Source organism: Poecilia formosa, unplaced genomic scaffold, assembly GCF_000485575.1.
Source record: "Poecilia formosa unplaced genomic scaffold, Poecilia_formosa-5.1.2 Scaffold103, whole genome shotgun sequence".
Classification (NCBI taxonomy): Eukaryota; Metazoa; Chordata; class Actinopteri; order Cyprinodontiformes; family Poeciliidae; genus Poecilia; species Poecilia formosa.
In genome coordinates, this window is record NW_006800042.1 from 2,041,980 (window position 1) to 2,059,662 (window position 17,683).

Below are 17,683 nucleotides of genomic sequence, written 5' to 3' on the forward strand. Positions count from 1 at the left end.
ATATATCTGACTACAGCTACCCAGAGAAGACCTTCCCTTTGTCTCCAAAGAACCCTGACCGCCTTGGTTCAGATGTCCTCATACCTCTACTCTCAAGCCTTCCTTGAAGTGACAATGGGCGCTATATAATGCCAGTTAGCCTGAAAACTGACCTTCAAGACAAGAGTTACTACTACTACTACACTACTACTACACTATCTGGGAGGAGTCTCTCGGAAACCCTCAGTTATTTCTCTGAGTGGGTGGGGCTTATGTGATGTCATAAAATAATCAAACCGGTGTGCTGTTGGAATAATCTAGGAAACATACTGGAGTGATGTTCCAATATGATCCTATTAGCCACTTTAGAGGTTACAATTTATATCCAGTTCACTGCTTGGTCCAAACAAGTGCATTGTGCTTGATATCAGTCTTTGCATATGAACGATGAAATAAAGCAAAACCAAAGAATGCAAAATGTTTTACATGTTAATATTAAATTTGCCACAGGATTTCTGTTTTCATTTTATATTTGTAACTGATAAAGTTTAAATCATAACTCAAAATGCACAATCACAATTTTGCATAAATGCAGCCCGTCTTCATTATAAGCACAGACTGTGTGTGGATTTTGTCAAATTTAACCATCCAAATTTAGAACGTGCAGATTGTTCTTAAAAAGTTATAAGTATCCTTGGCCTTGGTTTCCACTGAGGACAATATTTTTGCACTATGTTGTACAGACAGACGACCTTTAGAGCTTAACACATTTTGTGGATTCAGGAACACTTACTGCTTTGGTGAGAAAGCTGTTCTGATTTGATAAAGATGTGACACAAACATTTTGCAGAGATATGGATAAAAGCAGTTCTTATAGGTGAAAGGTCAAATCTGGAATGTTTTGTTTACACTACAAAGTACATAATAAATGTATGATCTATGTTTCTCCTTCATTGTGTCTTTATGAAGAAATAAACATATTAAGGACATTTAGATATTTACATAAATGCAATTGATGCCCTTCAAAGGTAGTCAGTATTTCAAAAATAATGTCAGGATCCCTATGGACATTTTGAAAGTATATCCAGTTACGTAAATTTTAAGGTTACATAAAAATTATGTTTTTATGTCATCTAAAAATTATGTTTGGTTATTTTAAGTACCTTAAGATAACAGAATAAGAGGCTCCTTTTGAAATCAAATGTGATCTTCAGGTACTCTCTCTTGTTTAGTGCAGAGTCAAGTGTTTCAACAATATACACAAAAAATGAGATGAGAAAATAGGAATTTTTATTCCTATTACACCATTTTTTTGGTTCTGTTTATAGCTACGTCTGTGCACTTAGTTGTTGGACGTTTCACTGTAGATTTGATTATTTCAATGTTCCACTTTTTCAGGTACAAACGTTGCCTCATCCCACAACATTTTGTACCTGAAATGAAAAAGGGCCCAAACAGAAATGAGAACCACATTAAATGTGGTGTAATTAACATTTAGGAAAATTATACATGAGATTTGAGCATTTGTATCGGCATATAATAGAACATCTAAAAATCCAATAAAACTGTAATGCAATAATTTACGCACAAGTTAGTTTGACAGTAAGAAGGGATGAAATGCAATGCACAGGTTCAAGCAAGGGCTACAAGTTGCTGAAAAAGTACATTGTTAATTGTTTGTAACTCACCATGACTTGTAGATTTAGACCTGATTCAAAATACTTAGCCTTAGTGACACTCTTGTTTTACTTGTTTGGCTAGACTGTAACATCTGATACTCCCATTTTTTTAGGGTTCCAAGTAGGAACATTTGTGATTTATTTTATAAAATACATAAATATATATGTTTTTCTCAGCTTGTATGCATCAACATTTGGAATGTAAACCAAACTATCAAAACCATAATGACATACAATTATCGCAATGTAAAATTACGGCTGTGGAAACACAAAGGGAGATTTGCCATTTCAGTGGGAGAGAAAACCTGGAGCAGATAAATGTTACAGAAAATATGTCATGTCACACTTACGCAGCTTGCCCACATTTGTTAATACTTGTTTACTCAGCTGCTTGGTATGCCAACATTGCAGTTTGATTGTTTTTTTTTTTACCAGAAAATAAACCACATTTAGTTTGCCAACAATGCATTCTGCAGGAATGATGCAACGTAAACAGGTTTCTCGGGATCTCCAAGCTCGTATAAATGCTGTGGAGTCAGTGTGTTGGCTGCACTCGGGGCTGATTTTCACAATGGTTCGCACTCCTCTCTCTGCTGAAAATGACTATCAAAAACTTTCAGATTGAATATGACGCCATCAACAGAAGGAACATTTTCACAAATGGAGACACCATTAACGGACGGATCATCCTGGAAGCCTCCAAAGAAACGAGAATCCAGTCACTTGTTTTTATAGCCAAGGGAAAAGCTCGGGTTCACTTCACTGAACACTATGGAATACTGGGAAAAACCAACCCAGAAAGAACTGAGGATTACAGGCATAAACAGAAATATTACCGACTGAAGCAGTACATCTTGAAAGAAACAAGACAGAATGGTATTGTATGGCTTCAAGTTTTAACGTTATTTGTTTGGCCCAACTTTAAGAGTCGATGATGCTGATTAAGCAAAAATAATAATAATAACACTTTTTAAGGGAGGGAAATGATTGGAAAAGGACGGCATGTATTTCCTTTCAGCTTCAAAATTCCTGACAGGTAATTCATGTTTAATTAGATGAGATTTCACATTTTGTCACTTTTCAGATGTTTAATCCTTGTGTGTGTTTTCTTTAATTTAACAGTACATTCCCTTCATCGTTCTCCTCAGTATTTGGCCAAATTATTCATACCTTAAAAGCCAAGGTTAAACAGTCTATGATGCCGACAAGAAAAGCTAAAACCCACTTCACATTTATAGCAGAGATGAATTTACCAGGGATCACGGTGAGAAAGAAAATGGAGTTCTTCAAAAACTGATATGATTTAAGGAACTCGGGGATGAGCTGTTTCAGAAAAATATAACATTATCTTATAGCATTTAATATATGTAAATCCCTATGTTGAAATGTCTTTTCAGGTTTCTCAGCGTAAAAGCAAGGAGAAACACATTGCTTTAAGATCTGGAGTAGTTTCACTGGAAATTTATACCAGGCAGATGGGGTACATATCTGGTAAATACGGTTTTATTGGTATTCTGACTGTCTTCGTTCTCAAACACCATCTCAAATATTGACGGTTATGCAATATGGCTCAAGAACCTCCCAGCCTCTCCTCAGGTTTTTTTGAGAAAAAAATATGACAAATTTTTTAGTGACAAAATTTGTCACTAAAATTTTTTTGTGACCAAATTTTAGTTCTGTCACTAAAATGACAAAACTAAAATTTTGTCATTTTAGTTTTGTTATGACTAAAATGACAAAATATAGGGCTTTAAGAACAACTGATAATATATGAGTAACACCTTGCATGGAAAATTGAAAATAAACTGCAAATACAGCTAATATGCAAGTTCAGTAGAACCAGTTTGATAAGAGTCTGACACCTTGCATAAAGGCTACCTTTATATTTTTGAAATAAGTTAAACGCGTTCAAATATTATTTTTTCAGCCCGTTGACTTTTAGGGGCTTCTCACCTTTGTTCATTCTTTTGCTGGTCTGTAACTCCCCGTCCTTCCTCCTCCTTGCTCTGTAATAACATAGATGCATTTCTCAAGTGTGCCTTCAACTAAAAAAAATAAAATGTCAAGACAACAAAACCCAAATAATTGTAATTTTTTATTTTTTTTATTTTGTAATTATAATGTAATGTGATCCCCATGTCCTGCTGCATAAATGATTTGAACTGACCACCTCTTTCTGTTGGGCAGGTGAAGATCTCCATGTCACTGCTAAAATTACCAATCTTTCTAATCATTCAGTCAAACCCAAATTTGTACTGGATGAAAAGAAGACGTACAATGGAGGAGATTATATCAAAGTCGATAAGCATGACATTCTTCAGGAAAAGGCTGATGCTTTGAAGTCAATGAGTGGCACAAAAACTGTGACAAAGGTGTTTACTATCCCCAGAGAGCTACCTCCATCCATTTTAGTTTGTCCTATTATCAAGCTGGAGTACAGGCTGAAGGTAAGCTTTGCTACTTATTTGATTGCAAACTACACACAAGTATGTTATTATGTCATTTTCTTGTACATTGTACTAATATTTATGCAATTAACGACATCAAAATGAAAATATTAAATGGTACTGCTGCTTTTTCAAATCACAAACAGCATTGTCGTCATGGCAAACTGTAAATGGCAAATGGCTTTTATTCGCATAGCGCCTTGTCCAGAGGACCCTAAAGCGTTTCACACACTGTTCATGCACACATTCACACGCCGATGGCGGTGAGCTACTACATAGTAGCCTCGCAGACCCCATTGGCAGTTTGTTATGCACTGGTGCCTCCGGGCCCTCTGACCACCAACAGCATGCTGAAACTAGATTCACTTTTTGGGTTAACTGTCATCCCCAGACACAAATGTGCCCATCAAGTCCAACTAATTAGATTCTATTTCTGGTGGTACATTAAAAAGGTCTAATTTTAACTAGGATAATTTGAAACAATATAAATACTGAAACATTTTGACTTCATTTGAATATGTTTCTTTTCTTTCTCATAGGTATATCTTGACATCACATATGCGCCATACATAGTGCTTAAACTCCCCATTGTCATCCTACCTGACCTTTCCGACGAAAATCTCTTACCTCCTTCCAGTAGCTACATTTGTGAATTATTAGGAACTTCATATGAGCCACCAACGATCACCAGACTACAGGCTATTGATCCTCCACCGCCCTATGAAGCAGCTGCATCGTACCCCTTGTGTTCATCTTCAGATTATACAACTATGTTATAGATACCAGCTTTACATGAAGATGTTGGGATGTTTGGATGATGTTAGTCTACTTCGCTTTTAACATAAACCGCTCTGCAATCCAAAGTGGCTGACTGTGCGACGTACATTACAACTGGACAAACTGACAAGAAAGTTTTGTTCAAATTGTTTGTGTTTGTGTGCCTAAATTTCAGTTGGTATCTTTAAAACTGCTTTATTTATTTATTATTTATTTATTTAAATGTATTGCAGATCACTTTCTTTTTGTCAAATGAAATATTGTGTTGCTCTAGGTTTGCTTCCAACCTTCCAGCCTTGTGATTTAATGTGTTGTATCAATAAACTTACAGCCTTTAACTGACTTGGTAAATATCTGAATGTGGGGTTAGGCTACAATAAAAGCTTGATTACCAGGAACATCAAGCTATAACTACGGCTCCTGTTGGGTTTTTTTTACCCCGTCCACAGCGGTCAGTATCGAAAGTGAAACACTGACTGGGTCACAGGCCACCGGGCTCATTGGTCTTTTCCACAGAAAGGTGTAAGATTTCACAGTGGATCACTGATTCCTGTGTACTGACGCTCATGCTGGTTATAATGTTTCAGAAACAATCACAAATTACTGAGAAACGGGGTCACTGCTCCTTTCAACAAGTGTGAAGTGTGGCGCAGAAACTGTTTCAAATTATTCACAGACAACTTTGATTTTCATCTCTGTCCTAATGAAACATGTTGTCCAATATGCTGGATAACGCTGTCTCCTATTGGTGACCCCCTGTCATTACAAATGTAGCGTCTTCTCACAAAGACGCGATTGATAAAAATATAAATATGTCCCTCACTGTCTTCAGTGATAGCATGCAGTGTTTTATTGATCTTAAATAAGCAATAGGGTTACAATAAGTAAAGCTTACTTACAATAAGTAAAGCTGTGTGTCTGTATAAGATGAACCTGGATAGACAGATGATAAACGATAGGTTAGCATTGTTGGACATTGTCAGAGCCTTGCAACAGAAGGTTTGCTGTGGTTTGAGATCATATCAAAACAGTATGCATTTAAGTCTGAGATACATGCAAAATTATCTGATATGCAATTTTGAAAAATGGTTCTTTATGTATAAAGGATCACTCAGAAACAACCATGATTATTCATTGATACAGCTCAACGTTGGAATATTTTAATTCCTTTGTTAGGTTGTTCAGGCACTTGTAGTACCTGAATGACTCGCTCCACAATCTCATCATAAGCCTTTATCCACTGATCCAATTCTCAGGAGTAACAAAAAGGCAGGTGTATATCACAAAGTCAGTTTTCCAGAAGGCCTGAAAGCTGCACTGAGATATTTTTACTACATGCTATCATAACAATTTCGTACAAAAACATTTCACAATCTTAAGAGCATGATCACAGTCTGGATCATCAAGCAAGTGTTTCAACACTCAAGATAACCAGATCTTTCTATCAACTCTTCAGAGTGTTGTCTCTGCTTCAACAACCTTTGTTTATTTCTCCTAGCCTGCTTTTAATGTCTCATTTATCAAAGTTTAACAGTTTCACTCCACTGTCATTTAAATGAGATTTTTGTTTTTACAAGAATACTCTTATGTCACACAGCATGACAAAGTTTCACATTTTGAACTCCTATAAAGAGTAAGATAATCAAAAGGTGTTTTCAAAAACAATATGTGCTACATATCCGAACACTGAATTTCAGCTAAACCTGCCTTTTTTCTTTTTTTCAAAAAAATACTGGTGTGTTTTCATGACTTTATGTTTTTTTTGTTTGTTTTTTTTTTCCTGAAAGTACACCTTAAGGTGTTCCAACCAGTCACACGTTTTGTCATCAGACAACCTGAACAGGTTTGTCGGGATTTACAAGCTCACCTGCAGTGCGTGTTCTTTAGCACAATTGACACTGCTGAGGAGGACTGTTGGGTTCACACAGTTCCAACCTCGTCTTGGTTTGCGCTTCTAACTGATGAAAATGACCATCAAACACTTTCAGATCGAATACGATGCCATCAACAGAAGGAACATTTTTACCAACGGAGACATCATAAATGGACGGATCATCCTAGAAGCCGTGAAGAAAACAATAATCCAGTCGCTTGTTTTTAAAGCTACAGGAAAAGCTTCGCTTCGCTTAGTTAATTACTATGGGAACATAATAGACAGGGAGGATGAGAGAGATGATCAAATTCACCTGGACAAAATAAAATATTATCGAATCAAACAGGATATCCTGAAAGAAGGAGAACAAGAAGGTGACACGATTTTAATTTACTGTTCATTTCATTTTCTGTCACTAATTTAACAAGAGTTGACGATATTGATTAAACAAAAGCCTTTTCTGTTCCAGACTGGAACATCATTGAAAAAGGAAGGCATGTCTTTCCTTTCAGCTTCAAGGTACCAAACAGGTATGATTCCTTTATTTATTCTAGAGTTCATGTCTTTATCTCTTGTCAGACTGTAATCCTTTTTTTAAATATATATATATATATTTTGTTTAGCCGAAAAATACCTTCATCTTTCTGCTCAGTCTTTGGTCAAATTGTTCATACGTTGAAGGCAGAGCTGAAGCAATCGATGAAGCTGACAAAAAAAGCTGAAACTCACTTCACATTTGTGTGCAAACCATCCGTATCAGGACTTATGGTGAGAAAGAAAGAACTGTTAAAAAAAATTGTCACACTTTAGCGAATTAAGAGATAGAAAACAAACAACATTTATGTAAGTCACAACGATGTGATGCCATTTTAGGCCCGTCAACATGGAAGCATGAGCAAAAACATTGCTCTTGGCTCTGGAAAGGTTTCAATGACCGTCCACACAAGGCAGAGAGGATACAAACAAGGCAAGTATCTGGTTTGTGAAAGTGAACATGCTGACTTACAAGCACAATTAGTTCTTCAGTAGACCTTATGCTCTGTCTTATATTGCTGGGGTTTGAAGATTTACAGAGTCTGTTGTAGTAAAAACAACGTTGGAATATTTCAAACAGTACAAATTTATGCATACTTTGCTCTGGAGTTTACTTAGAGGAAAAAGAGGAAAAGGGACTGAACATATTCTTTGTTAATACAAGAACCATAAAATTTAAAGTAACCATGTCTAGTGTGTTCTTTGCTCCAAAAGCATGCTCAACTATGAAAGATATGTTCTAACCTATTACTTGTCCCCTTGTTCAATCCATTTTGGCCTTAAATTATATTTGTATGATATTGTCTTGGTGTGTGATGCTGGAAGCTGACTATGTCTCTTCATTGTACAGGTGAGGCCCTCCGGGTCCGGCTTGAAATTGAGAATCTCTCAAGTCGTTTGGTCAAACCTAAGTTTGTACTTGACGAGAAGAAGATCTACTTTGGCATACACCGAAGTAAAATTCAGAAACATGAGATACTGAAGGAAAAGGCAGATGCAGTCGAATCATTCTCTGGCAAAACAACGGTAATAAAGGAGATCACCATCCCTCGAGAGCTTTCCCCGTCCATTTTGAACTGCTCCGTCATCAAGCTAGAGTACAGATTAAAGGTAAGCTTCACCTGTGGGACAGACTTGTTGTTTTTTGTAGATTATGTGTTTACACAGTCCAGTCTAAGACATGACTAGATGGTAGGACTGACCATCCAAGCATAACTTAAAAAGCACATATATGCGTGTGTGGGGTGTGTGTGTATAACATCTTGCTGAAAAGAAGGGACTATTTATTGTTTCTTTCCTCCCAGGTATATCTAGAAATCACATGTGAGGCAGACTTAGTGGTCAAACTCCCCATTGTCATCATACCTGAGCTATCGGAGGAGAATCCTTCTGGACGTCCAAATCAGCCAGCCTGGATGTCACAACTAATGGGTCTTCCACCTCCCTATGAAGAATATGCAATGTACCCTTCTTTTCCTTTTGGAGTTTAAAGAACTCAGATTTTAAGACTTCCTTTAAATGGGAATGTTATGGTTTTTGTATGACACACCAGCAGCAGTTTTTTCCAACCTCATCAGTGCCTGTGTTGTCTACAGCACAACTTGACAAATTTGCTGCACGACTGAGCCAAAGAAAACATGACTGAGATTATTTCCTTTAGAGAACACAACAGCTACTGCAGGCGACTTTAATATGAATTCACAAGGTTTTCTTTTTAAAGAAATGTCTAAAGTATGTAATGTAATGTTCATGAAAGGCTCTGTGATGGGCTAGAAATGTACACAGCTAGGAAGACCACACTCTAAGAAATAATCCTCTAAATTTGCAGTAACATACTGGCAGCTATAGACGCCAGAAGTTTACTGTAAATGCACAGTAGCTGTACCTTAATTAATCCTGACAATAAATTACCGTCAATGCACGTACGGTATGGATACTGTGAAAGAACGGTAAACTTCTGGCGTTTATAGCTGCCAGTAGTTTACCGTTTTCTAAAAGAACGGTAAAATACTGGCGTCTATAGCTGCCAGTAGTTTACCGTTTTTTTTCTAAGAGTGCACCTCCTCTTCCCACTGAATGCTGAAGGCAATTTGTAGCCACTGAAACTTTTGATGCACTGTTTGAAATGTGTCTACATCCAGCTGGATCACAGAGTCAGAAATGCTGTAAAGACAGGGAAATGAAGCCCAATCCTTGTCTTACTTGGGGGTAAAATAATCTATTACTCTATCCAATATAACAGCATAAATTGGACAAAAGCAGTACTAGGGTAGTTGCAATAACAGACATAAAAGATGCCCATTTCAGCTGATTGTAGTCTCTCAGCTTCACTCTACAACTCAACAGAGAATTTCATCCTGATGATATTATAAATTAAATCTTCCTTTAGGAGTCTCCCTCATTTCATCAGCCTTCAGTAAGCCTTTTGGCTTGGGTTTGGCTAACGTATACACTTTTACTTTTTTAGCAACTGCTACAGTTGAGATCTTGAAATGCAATGAGAATGATTCGATTTGGTTAAGGTGTATCTTATTTAAGTCATAATGAGTGGGCTGTGGCAATACCACCTATATTTATGTTTAGATGTTTAGATAGACTGTTTTTGTCTGCATGTGGTACACAATGGATCAGGTTTTTCTTTAAACAGGATAGAAAGCATTTGATGAGATGGGAATAGTGGTGGCCTCTTTCTTTTGACTTCTCATTTTTAAGATTGTACATCATCATTTTAGCATCTCTCAAAAGTGACCTCTTTAGGCTACTATTTGATTCAAGTAACCTTTTACCTCAATTTAAACATACTATGCTCATATTTGTTTACATTTTAATTTTATTTGATCCCTTTTGATCCCCAGTTTTATTGATTTCACTTGTTATAACTAACTCTATATAGGCTGAATAATGTATATTTCGTTAAACTGCACTTTGGTCCAATTTGTGTTGTTTCAAATGTACTTTTAATAAACTAAAAGTTGTAATTTTTGAATCTTTAAACTTTGATTTTTTTTTTCTCCACCTTTTTGTTTACAGTAACTACAGAATATACAAAGTGATTTACTATTAACTGATTCATTGTACCGACTGATTCTTGCTAGGACAAACATAAACTTGCACACATGCAAAACATCGTCCCTTTGCATATTCACTTAAACTGATGCAGCCGTCGCCATCCTGGCTAGAGTTACCTCTGTGAAAAGGACACCTGCAGGATTGATTACGTGACCTGTTCAGACACAGTTACCCATTCTGCACTGCAGTCCACTGTTCCAGTAACGCCAGCATCCCTATTTATCAAAGAGAGGTCATCATCCTAATTTTAACTCAGTTTCAGCTGTCAGGGAGAACGTATTTAAGCGCATAGATCTTTTATCACAGCATTTACTGTATTGATGTCGTCCTATCATGACTGTGAAGCATTTCTCAGTGGAGTATGACAAAGTGAAGGACCAAGGCACCTACTCCCCAGGGGACGTTCTTTCTGGAAAAGTAACCGTGGTAACCACCAAGGAGATCAAAGTGCAGACCTTTTTGGTCCGAGCTAAGGGGAAGGCTAAGGTGACTTGGTACGAACAAGAAGGACAAAACTCCATCTTCCGCAGCAACAAGAAGAAATACTTCTATTTTGAGCATATAATTCTTCAGGACAAAAACAAGGGAGATGGTATGTTTTGTAATTTATCTTCTGAGATTTATTTTTTTTTCCGTTAAAATAATTTGGTGAATTCCCATTTAGTGTAACATTATTTCTCTTTTAAGGTTCAGAAATCATGGGTGCTGGGATTAATGTTTTTCCATTCAGCTTTGTGATTCCAAGCAGGTATGAGTTATTCCCAGATATAAACTGACTTTCAGCTGCATGTAAGAAACTTGGATAAGAAAGTAATGTTATCTTTGGGTTCCGCCCTTACAGAGACATGCCCTCATCTTATAGAGGCAAATGTGGTGAGATCACATATAGTTTGCGAGCTCATTTGACTCAATCAATTTGGCTTGTACACAAAACCAAGACTGAGTTTCCCTTTCTAACCAGCTCTGAGTTTCCTTTTGCCTCCAAATCAGAAATGATAATCATTGGGCTGAAGGTGAGAAATTATTTTTGATTTCCTTGTTTTCCACTTCCTCTGAAAGAAGATCTGAAAGTCTGAGATTATTTTCTCGCGTTTGTGTTGATTTGATAGGAGCAACAGCATGCAACCAGGATTTCATTTTGTGGCTCAGGGAAGGTTACCATGAATGTGACCTCTGAAAAAATGGGCTTAAAGCAAGGTAAGTAGATTTCACACAGGCACCTCAGAAAGTAAGCATCCACACTTACAAAGAAATCAAAACAAATAAACACTGAACAACTTAACAAGAAAAGGCTGAAAAAGAGAAGAAAAAGGAAGAAAACCAGTTAAATTTGTGTTTGGAAAACATCAGTAGTAATTCTTAAATAGTTTGCTCCAAGGTAAGATATAATAAGCATCTTACAATGTTCACAAGTAAATTGTCAGACAATTTGACAGACGCATTGTCTGTCAAATTCTCTGAACATTATAAATGGTGGCAATTGAGCACCATTATCACCATTAATTGAGGTAATGGTGTTGAGCGCCATTACCTGCATGCTTGCTAAGCACACAAGACTTCACTGCTGAAGAAAAAGCACAACGGAAGTTCAAACATTGACACAGAGCATTTAGAAAACCCAGTGAAACAAAGGAAGAACAGAACATATTGATGAGGTTAAAATTTAACTCTTTCAGTCTCACTGCACACACGTATAGGACATGGCATTTCACGTTACCCACTAAGCAGCACGCCAAGATGGATTCTAGGAGGTAAAATCATTATGGTGGGGGGCTTTCTTCAAGCACAGCACTTGTAAAGTTCATATTTTTGAAGGAAGGATGAACTGAGAAAAGGGCCTGACTGAAATTCAATTAAAAAAAAAAAATCTTTGGCAAGAACTAAGCATCAGACAGCTCGCAAGAACCCACATCCCATTATTTTCAAGATCTGTTGTACTAAAACGATTTATTCAAGTGATTTTAATTGCTTTTTTTTTTTTTCAAATTTAATTCCACATTTAATTCCCCAGATTTACTTATGCTGATTTCTTTGTCTACGTACTACTTGAACTTTATGATATCCTCAGAAGTATATATTAACTGAGCTAAACATTAACATGATCAAAACTCATTGATCTTCAGAAATATATTCCTTCAGTGTCTATTTCTAAAATGTTTTTTTCTTTTTTACATCTGTTTGAATGTAAAACTGTAGGAGAGGCAATGGGAGTCTTCGTGGAGGTACTCAATGCCTCTGCACACTCTGTAACGCCAAAGTTCTACCTGTGTGAGAAGCTAACCTTTGTGGCCCATTCAAGGAAGAAAGTGCAAACAAAGGACATCTTGTTCGGGATAGGAGACGCTGTTCCAGCTGAGGGCATTCACACTGTAACCAAAGTATTGATCATCCCTCCACACCTTCCCGCCACCTTCTTCAACTGCAGCATGATGAATCTGGAGTACAGAATCAAGGTATTTATGGTTGCGACATAATGAATTCGGGCAGCTGTCTCACACGAGAGTTTATTGATATTATTCTGCAATTTCAGAACTATACATGAAATAAGAGGGCTGCTGTTTTCAGAAATCAATACTGTTGCTTAATGTTTTCATTTATTTTGCAAACTAAACATTTTTAAGTGCTTGAATCGAATCATGAAAAGAGCTCCAGAAACTGACTGCATGATGGGAAAGACAGCAAGGAGGAGGAGGGGTTAGAAGCCTCATGGCTCATCGAGGGAGGCGTTTCGTATTACAGCTCAACCTGTTCCATCTTGCCATCCACTCAAATAGATTTGCATGTGAGCTCTTAGAATACAATTGCTCACTGAGGCATGTGCTAGTGTTAAATAGGTCAGTTATCCAGGTGTTGTCATTTTTTCCTGGGTTCATAAGATACAATCTTTTATTTTTATTATTCTGTGCTCTACAGATCACTCTTGGTGTCCCCTTGCTGAGAGACGCAGAAATTAAACTCCCTCTGGTCATCCTCCAGGGTTCGCCAAAACCTCTTCAACAAAAACCAAAAAGATCCATCTGGTTTAGAAAACTCCCTGTTTAAAAGAAGAACAAAAAGGGTGTACGTACATTGCTCTGAGGTTGTAATGCAGGGTTTATGGCTATGTACACAGCTGTTGATATTTTTGTAACTGCATTTACATTTCTTACAGGAATGATTTCTGTTGCTGTCTAAACCTGAAATGCTGTTCAACACTATATGTGCATGTCCACTAGATGGAGATGTCAGCCATTTAACTTAAATGGTTTTGTTGGAAATCCAGAGCTGTTTTGTTGTTTCGATGTATGTTATAATAAATCACTGGTATATCCCACATTAAACATCAAAAATACAAAATTTGGTAAAATATGTCAAATAGTCCTGTTTTGCTTGGGTCAAAAACCAAATATCACATTTTCAAATAGGAAAATGTGCAGAACAATCCAATCCCGATTGAAAAACGATTCGGGGATAATGTATCCAAATAACCAAAATATGCGATTTTTGAAAAGATATATTTGGAATATATTTCTGTATCAATATACTTCACTGGGATTTCTTTTGACAGAGAAGTCGACGATAGACTTCTGGAGGAATTCATCTCCAAATCTCACGTAGAATCTGTGAAACTGAAAGGACAAATGTGCACTTTATATAAATGTGACAATAAGAAAACAATTGTTGCCACAAGCCATATAGGGTGCACAACAAAATGGTGCTATCAGAGATGTTTTGGTTGAGTCAACTGTGTTTTTGGCCTAAATAAAGAAACATTGTGTTGGGAGAGTCACGCAGAGGGGATGCTCTTCGACAGCTGGGATATTGAAGCTGGTCAGAGTTGATGAGGCGATGGATGGAGCGAAATGCAAGACAATAAGAAAACCAGTTAGATGATGCAAATGACTTGAGACTAAAGCAGAGGTTCACCTCTGAGCAGGACAATTAAAATGAATAATATGCAATTGAGATCCAATAGTTTCTTGTGAAATGGTTTGAACTTACATGTCCTATTCGCTTCATATGGACCAACTATAACACTTTTACACAGCATCCAATTTCAGACACTGATTGGGAGCCAAATTGGAGTTAATTGCCTTGCTTATGGGCTCTTTAAAGCAGTAAAAGAGGCTGGAACTGAACCCTCAATTTCTGCCTACAAGATAGTCAACTTGTATCTTCCTACTGACCCACAGCTGCCCGATCATAAAATCTGAAAAGTTTTACAAAGGGACATCTTAGGAAAATAATCCATTTGTTCAGTTTGGTGTACACATGAAAGTGTCCATTTAACTTAAACCAACTTTTTATCTAGAAACTCAATGTAACATGACATCTTTCTGCAGCACATACAGAACCTTCTCAGTTTTTAAAGGATCCAAGTGTTCTTTGAACTTCCTGAGAACATTCATGAGCATGAACAGTTCCAGTCATTAAGTTGACTAAGTCATCTGACTTATTCATACATACGAAGCTATTTGTTTACAAGTATAAAACAGAAGATGAAATAGAAACAGTTGTTATGAAATGACATGTGGAGGCATATAGACAAATACATCCAGAGCTGAAATTACTAAGTTCATCTAACTAACTCCAAATTATGTGATCTGTCATTCATTTCACCAGTGTAAATGATAAGGTTACGTTTTTCACATGTATATGTGTCTGGTTAGACAATAGAAGTGTACATTCACTGAAAAAAAGATGTACACGTTTGTTTTTATCTCTGTCTGAAGTTAAGTCAGACCAAACTTCTCTTGTTTAAGGTCAGTCAGACTTATTAAAACTGTTTCTATTTCCTAAATTCCATAGTAATCAGAAGAAATAGATTTCCTCAGACTTGGGTTAAATGTTTTGAGTTTTCTTCCATAAGGCTGTTACAGTAGTTTTCTGGAAGTCTGATCCATTCCTCCTGACAGGACTGATGTGAACCACAAATTCTCTAAAGTAGGAATCTCTAATTCCAGTCCTCAATGTCCAGCGTCCTGCAGGGATGCGTCCTTGGTCCAATACACCTAAATCAAATGGATGAATTATCTCCTCCTGCGATGGACTGGCGACCTGTCCAGGTTGTACCCCGCCTCTCACCTGAAATGTTTCGCTGCAGATAGCCACCATCACACCTCCTGACCCCACTGGGGACAAGGGTGTGAGAAAATGGATGGATGGATGAATTATCTCCTCAGTCAAGTTCCCCAAAGTCCTGCTAATGTGTGTTTGAACACATGTAGGTGTGTTCAAGGACAACTGAGTAAAACAAGGATAAAAACATTTAACATATTATTTTCTTTTTCATTTTTATAATTAAAAATAGAAATGTTTGATACATTTTTAGCCTTCAAATTAAACCATATGGGTTAGTATAGGCTAGTATTCGCTACTAAATATGCCAGTGTTAAACTGTATACAGAATGCGAGTCAAAAAACTAAAATTAGGATTAGATTTAGATGGTAAAGCTTTTTCAGGATCATCCTTGCCTAAGCACTCATTGCAACCAGAAGAAATAGTTCCTCAAAGGGACATTTATGATTTGACAGAATATGTAAGCGAAACCAAGCCCATGTTCTTGACATAGACTCTGAGATCTTCCTGGACCAGAGACGGAAAGCACTGCACATTTCTTGGTCGAGGTTCCTCCAGGAAATAGTGTGTCCAGGAAACAGAAGGAGTCGACTCAAGACAGAACTCCATGATTCACACAAAACTAATAGAAAGGAAACACTGCACTCACGTGTTTTGTTGGAATAAACATGTTTCGCTCTTAGAATTTAAAAGTTTGATCACATACTGCTCAACTGAGTGTGTTTGAGCATCCAAGCTTTTGACTTGCACCATAAATAGCCCAAATGTAGCTTAATCTGCCTCATCCGTCTTTGTGCAGGGGATGTTGATTGGGTATTACGAGGGACACATTGAGATAGATTCATCTAATCCCCAGCAACACCTGCATGAAGACGTCTCTCGAAAATTACTCTGGCTTAGATTTGGCAGCGGCCGTAGTCTTGACTGTGCTTGTAGTCGAGCTTGCCTGGTAACCATTCTGGCTCTGCGCAGGGTGTGCAGGCTACGAGCCAGCCGGCTCCTATAACACACACAAACACACACGCAGCAACTACACACCACCATACCACAGCCCTCTGTACTTTTGGAGAGCTGAGCACGGAGGTGTGGCCTCTGGCACCTCCCATTGCCGTAGCCAGAACGAGCGCCATGACAACCATGTGGGCCTGCAGGCGTCTCCCTGTCTTCATCGGCCACGGTTGCCATGGCAACTCCCCACGGGGGCTCCCGCAGATCAGCGGGATGGGCGTCCAGTTGACTAACCCTCTCCCAGCTGGGGAACGGCTGAGAGAGAGTGCAGGAGAGCGGAGTGAAGGGGAAGGGAGGGGAGGATGTGTGTGCCTCTGTGTGATATGCGTGCGTGACCGTGTGTGTATTTGTGTGTGTGTGTGTGTGTGTGTGTGTGTGGGATGGCACAGTAGAGCCTGGAGAGAGAGAGAGAGAGCGAGAGAGAGAGAGAGTGATAAAGAGATAGACTGCTAAAGAAGGAGAGAGACCTCAGACGGAGGCACGCTGGAGACGGGTAGTCTGCCCTGCTGAAGTGGCCTATCTCTGCCTACATGCAGCCTTAGCAGCCTGCAGCAGAATAAATTCACAAGCTCTTCTTAAAAGATGTTCAAAATCTTCAACTAGACTCTCAATGGCTGCGGCCCGATCGAGCAGCTCTGATCCGACCCGTGCTTGTTTAAATAACTATGTACAAACTTAAAATGTCATTACCCTATGTGCTTCCTCTAATGTGCCCATCAAAGATTATTGTATCAAAAACACAGTGTTTATTCCTTTCCAGTTTTGTCAGCGACAAGTACCACAAGTTTGGATATGTTGTAAATGGGCCACAGATGGCTGCTGTTGGAAGGAGAAACTGAATCTCTTAGTCCATTGGCTGGAAAGACTGAGGGGCTTTTTCTACTGTCTAATTGCTCCAAGCTGTGTCCCCTTAAAGGTCCCAACCGAAAAGTATTTAAGAATATTCATTAAAGATCTGATTCTCTGCAGGGTCTAATCTCATTTGCTCATTAACCTTGGTGTTGCTTTCCATGCCTAAAACCACAAAAACTGAGATTATGGTTCAGTTACGTTCATCATAATGAAGTCTTTATTTTGGAAAAAAGAGAAAGATAAACTTCCCATCGTAAACATTTTGTGATCTATTATGAGTGCAGAAACATTTGCTTTCTTGTTTTGTTTTGTTTGTTTTTCCATATAAAATGTTTACAATATTTAAATGTATAAAAAGAGATACAAGGCAATTTTGTCAGTGTTACAGAAGGCAAGATGCCAAAAA

At 37.8% G+C, this 17,683-nt stretch overlaps 3 protein-coding genes across 3 annotated transcripts; all 3 read left to right on the top strand.

Annotated features, from left to right (window-relative positions):
- The first annotated feature begins 2,245 nt into the window (after positions 1 to 2,245).
- Positions 2,246 to 5,221, top strand: LOC103142978 (arrestin domain-containing protein 3-like). Its single transcript, XM_007559322.1, has 6 exons — positions 2,246 to 2,534; positions 2,634 to 2,694; positions 2,781 to 2,922; positions 3,056 to 3,149; positions 3,846 to 4,105; positions 4,645 to 5,221. Exons 1-6 carry the CDS (start codon positions 2,258 to 2,260, stop codon positions 4,882 to 4,884), a joined length of 1,074 nt encoding a protein of 357 aa, XP_007559384.1. The 5' UTR covers positions 2,246 to 2,257; the 3' UTR covers positions 4,885 to 5,221.
- A 1,534-nt stretch (positions 5,222 to 6,755) lies between these two features.
- Positions 6,756 to 10,283, top strand: LOC103142979 (arrestin domain-containing protein 3-like). Its single transcript, XM_007559324.2, has 6 exons — positions 6,756 to 7,129; positions 7,225 to 7,285; positions 7,379 to 7,523; positions 7,629 to 7,722; positions 8,140 to 8,399; positions 8,594 to 10,283. The coding sequence occupies exons 1-6, from the start codon at positions 6,844 to 6,846 to the stop codon at positions 8,777 to 8,779; spliced, it is 1,032 nt and encodes a 343-aa protein (XP_007559386.1). The 5' UTR covers positions 6,756 to 6,843; the 3' UTR covers positions 8,780 to 10,283.
- A 268-nt stretch (positions 10,284 to 10,551) lies between these two features.
- LOC103142991 (arrestin domain-containing protein 3-like) lies at positions 10,552 to 13,698 on the top strand. Its single transcript, XM_007559338.2, has 6 exons — positions 10,552 to 10,950; positions 11,046 to 11,106; positions 11,200 to 11,371; positions 11,468 to 11,555; positions 12,555 to 12,811; positions 13,272 to 13,698. Exons 1-6 carry the CDS (start codon positions 10,692 to 10,694, stop codon positions 13,398 to 13,400), a joined length of 966 nt encoding a protein of 321 aa, XP_007559400.1. The 5' UTR covers positions 10,552 to 10,691; the 3' UTR covers positions 13,401 to 13,698.
- The last annotated feature ends 3,985 nt before the right edge of the window (positions 13,699 to 17,683 follow it).

Excerpts from the sequence above, each read along its gene's own strand:
- LOC103142978 (XM_007559322.1), top strand. The coding sequence starts at position 2,258 with ATGACTATCAAAAACTTTCAGATTGAATATGACGCCATCAACAGAAGG. Across the intron at positions 2,923-3,055 it reads TGAATTTACCAGGGATCACG|GTTTCTCAGCGTAAAAGCAA; the intron begins GTGAGAAAGAAA and ends ATGTCTTTTCAG. Across the intron at positions 3,150-3,845 it reads GCAGATGGGGTACATATCTG|GTGAAGATCTCCATGTCACT; the intron begins GTAAATACGGTT and ends TCTGTTGGGCAG.
- LOC103142979 (XM_007559324.2), top strand. The coding sequence starts at position 6,844 with ATGAAAATGACCATCAAACACTTTCAGATCGAATACGATGCCATCAAC. Across the intron at positions 7,524-7,628 it reads CATCCGTATCAGGACTTATG|GCCCGTCAACATGGAAGCAT; the intron begins GTGAGAAAGAAA and ends ATGCCATTTTAG. Across the intron at positions 8,400-8,593 it reads AGCTAGAGTACAGATTAAAG|GTATATCTAGAAATCACATG; the intron begins GTAAGCTTCACC and ends CTTTCCTCCCAG.
- LOC103142991 (XM_007559338.2), top strand. The coding sequence starts at position 10,692 with ATGACTGTGAAGCATTTCTCAGTGGAGTATGACAAAGTGAAGGACCAA. Across the intron at positions 11,372-11,467 it reads TGATAATCATTGGGCTGAAG|GAGCAACAGCATGCAACCAG; the intron begins GTGAGAAATTAT and ends TTGATTTGATAG. Across the intron at positions 11,556-12,554 it reads AAAAATGGGCTTAAAGCAAG|GAGAGGCAATGGGAGTCTTC; the intron begins GTAAGTAGATTT and ends GTAAAACTGTAG.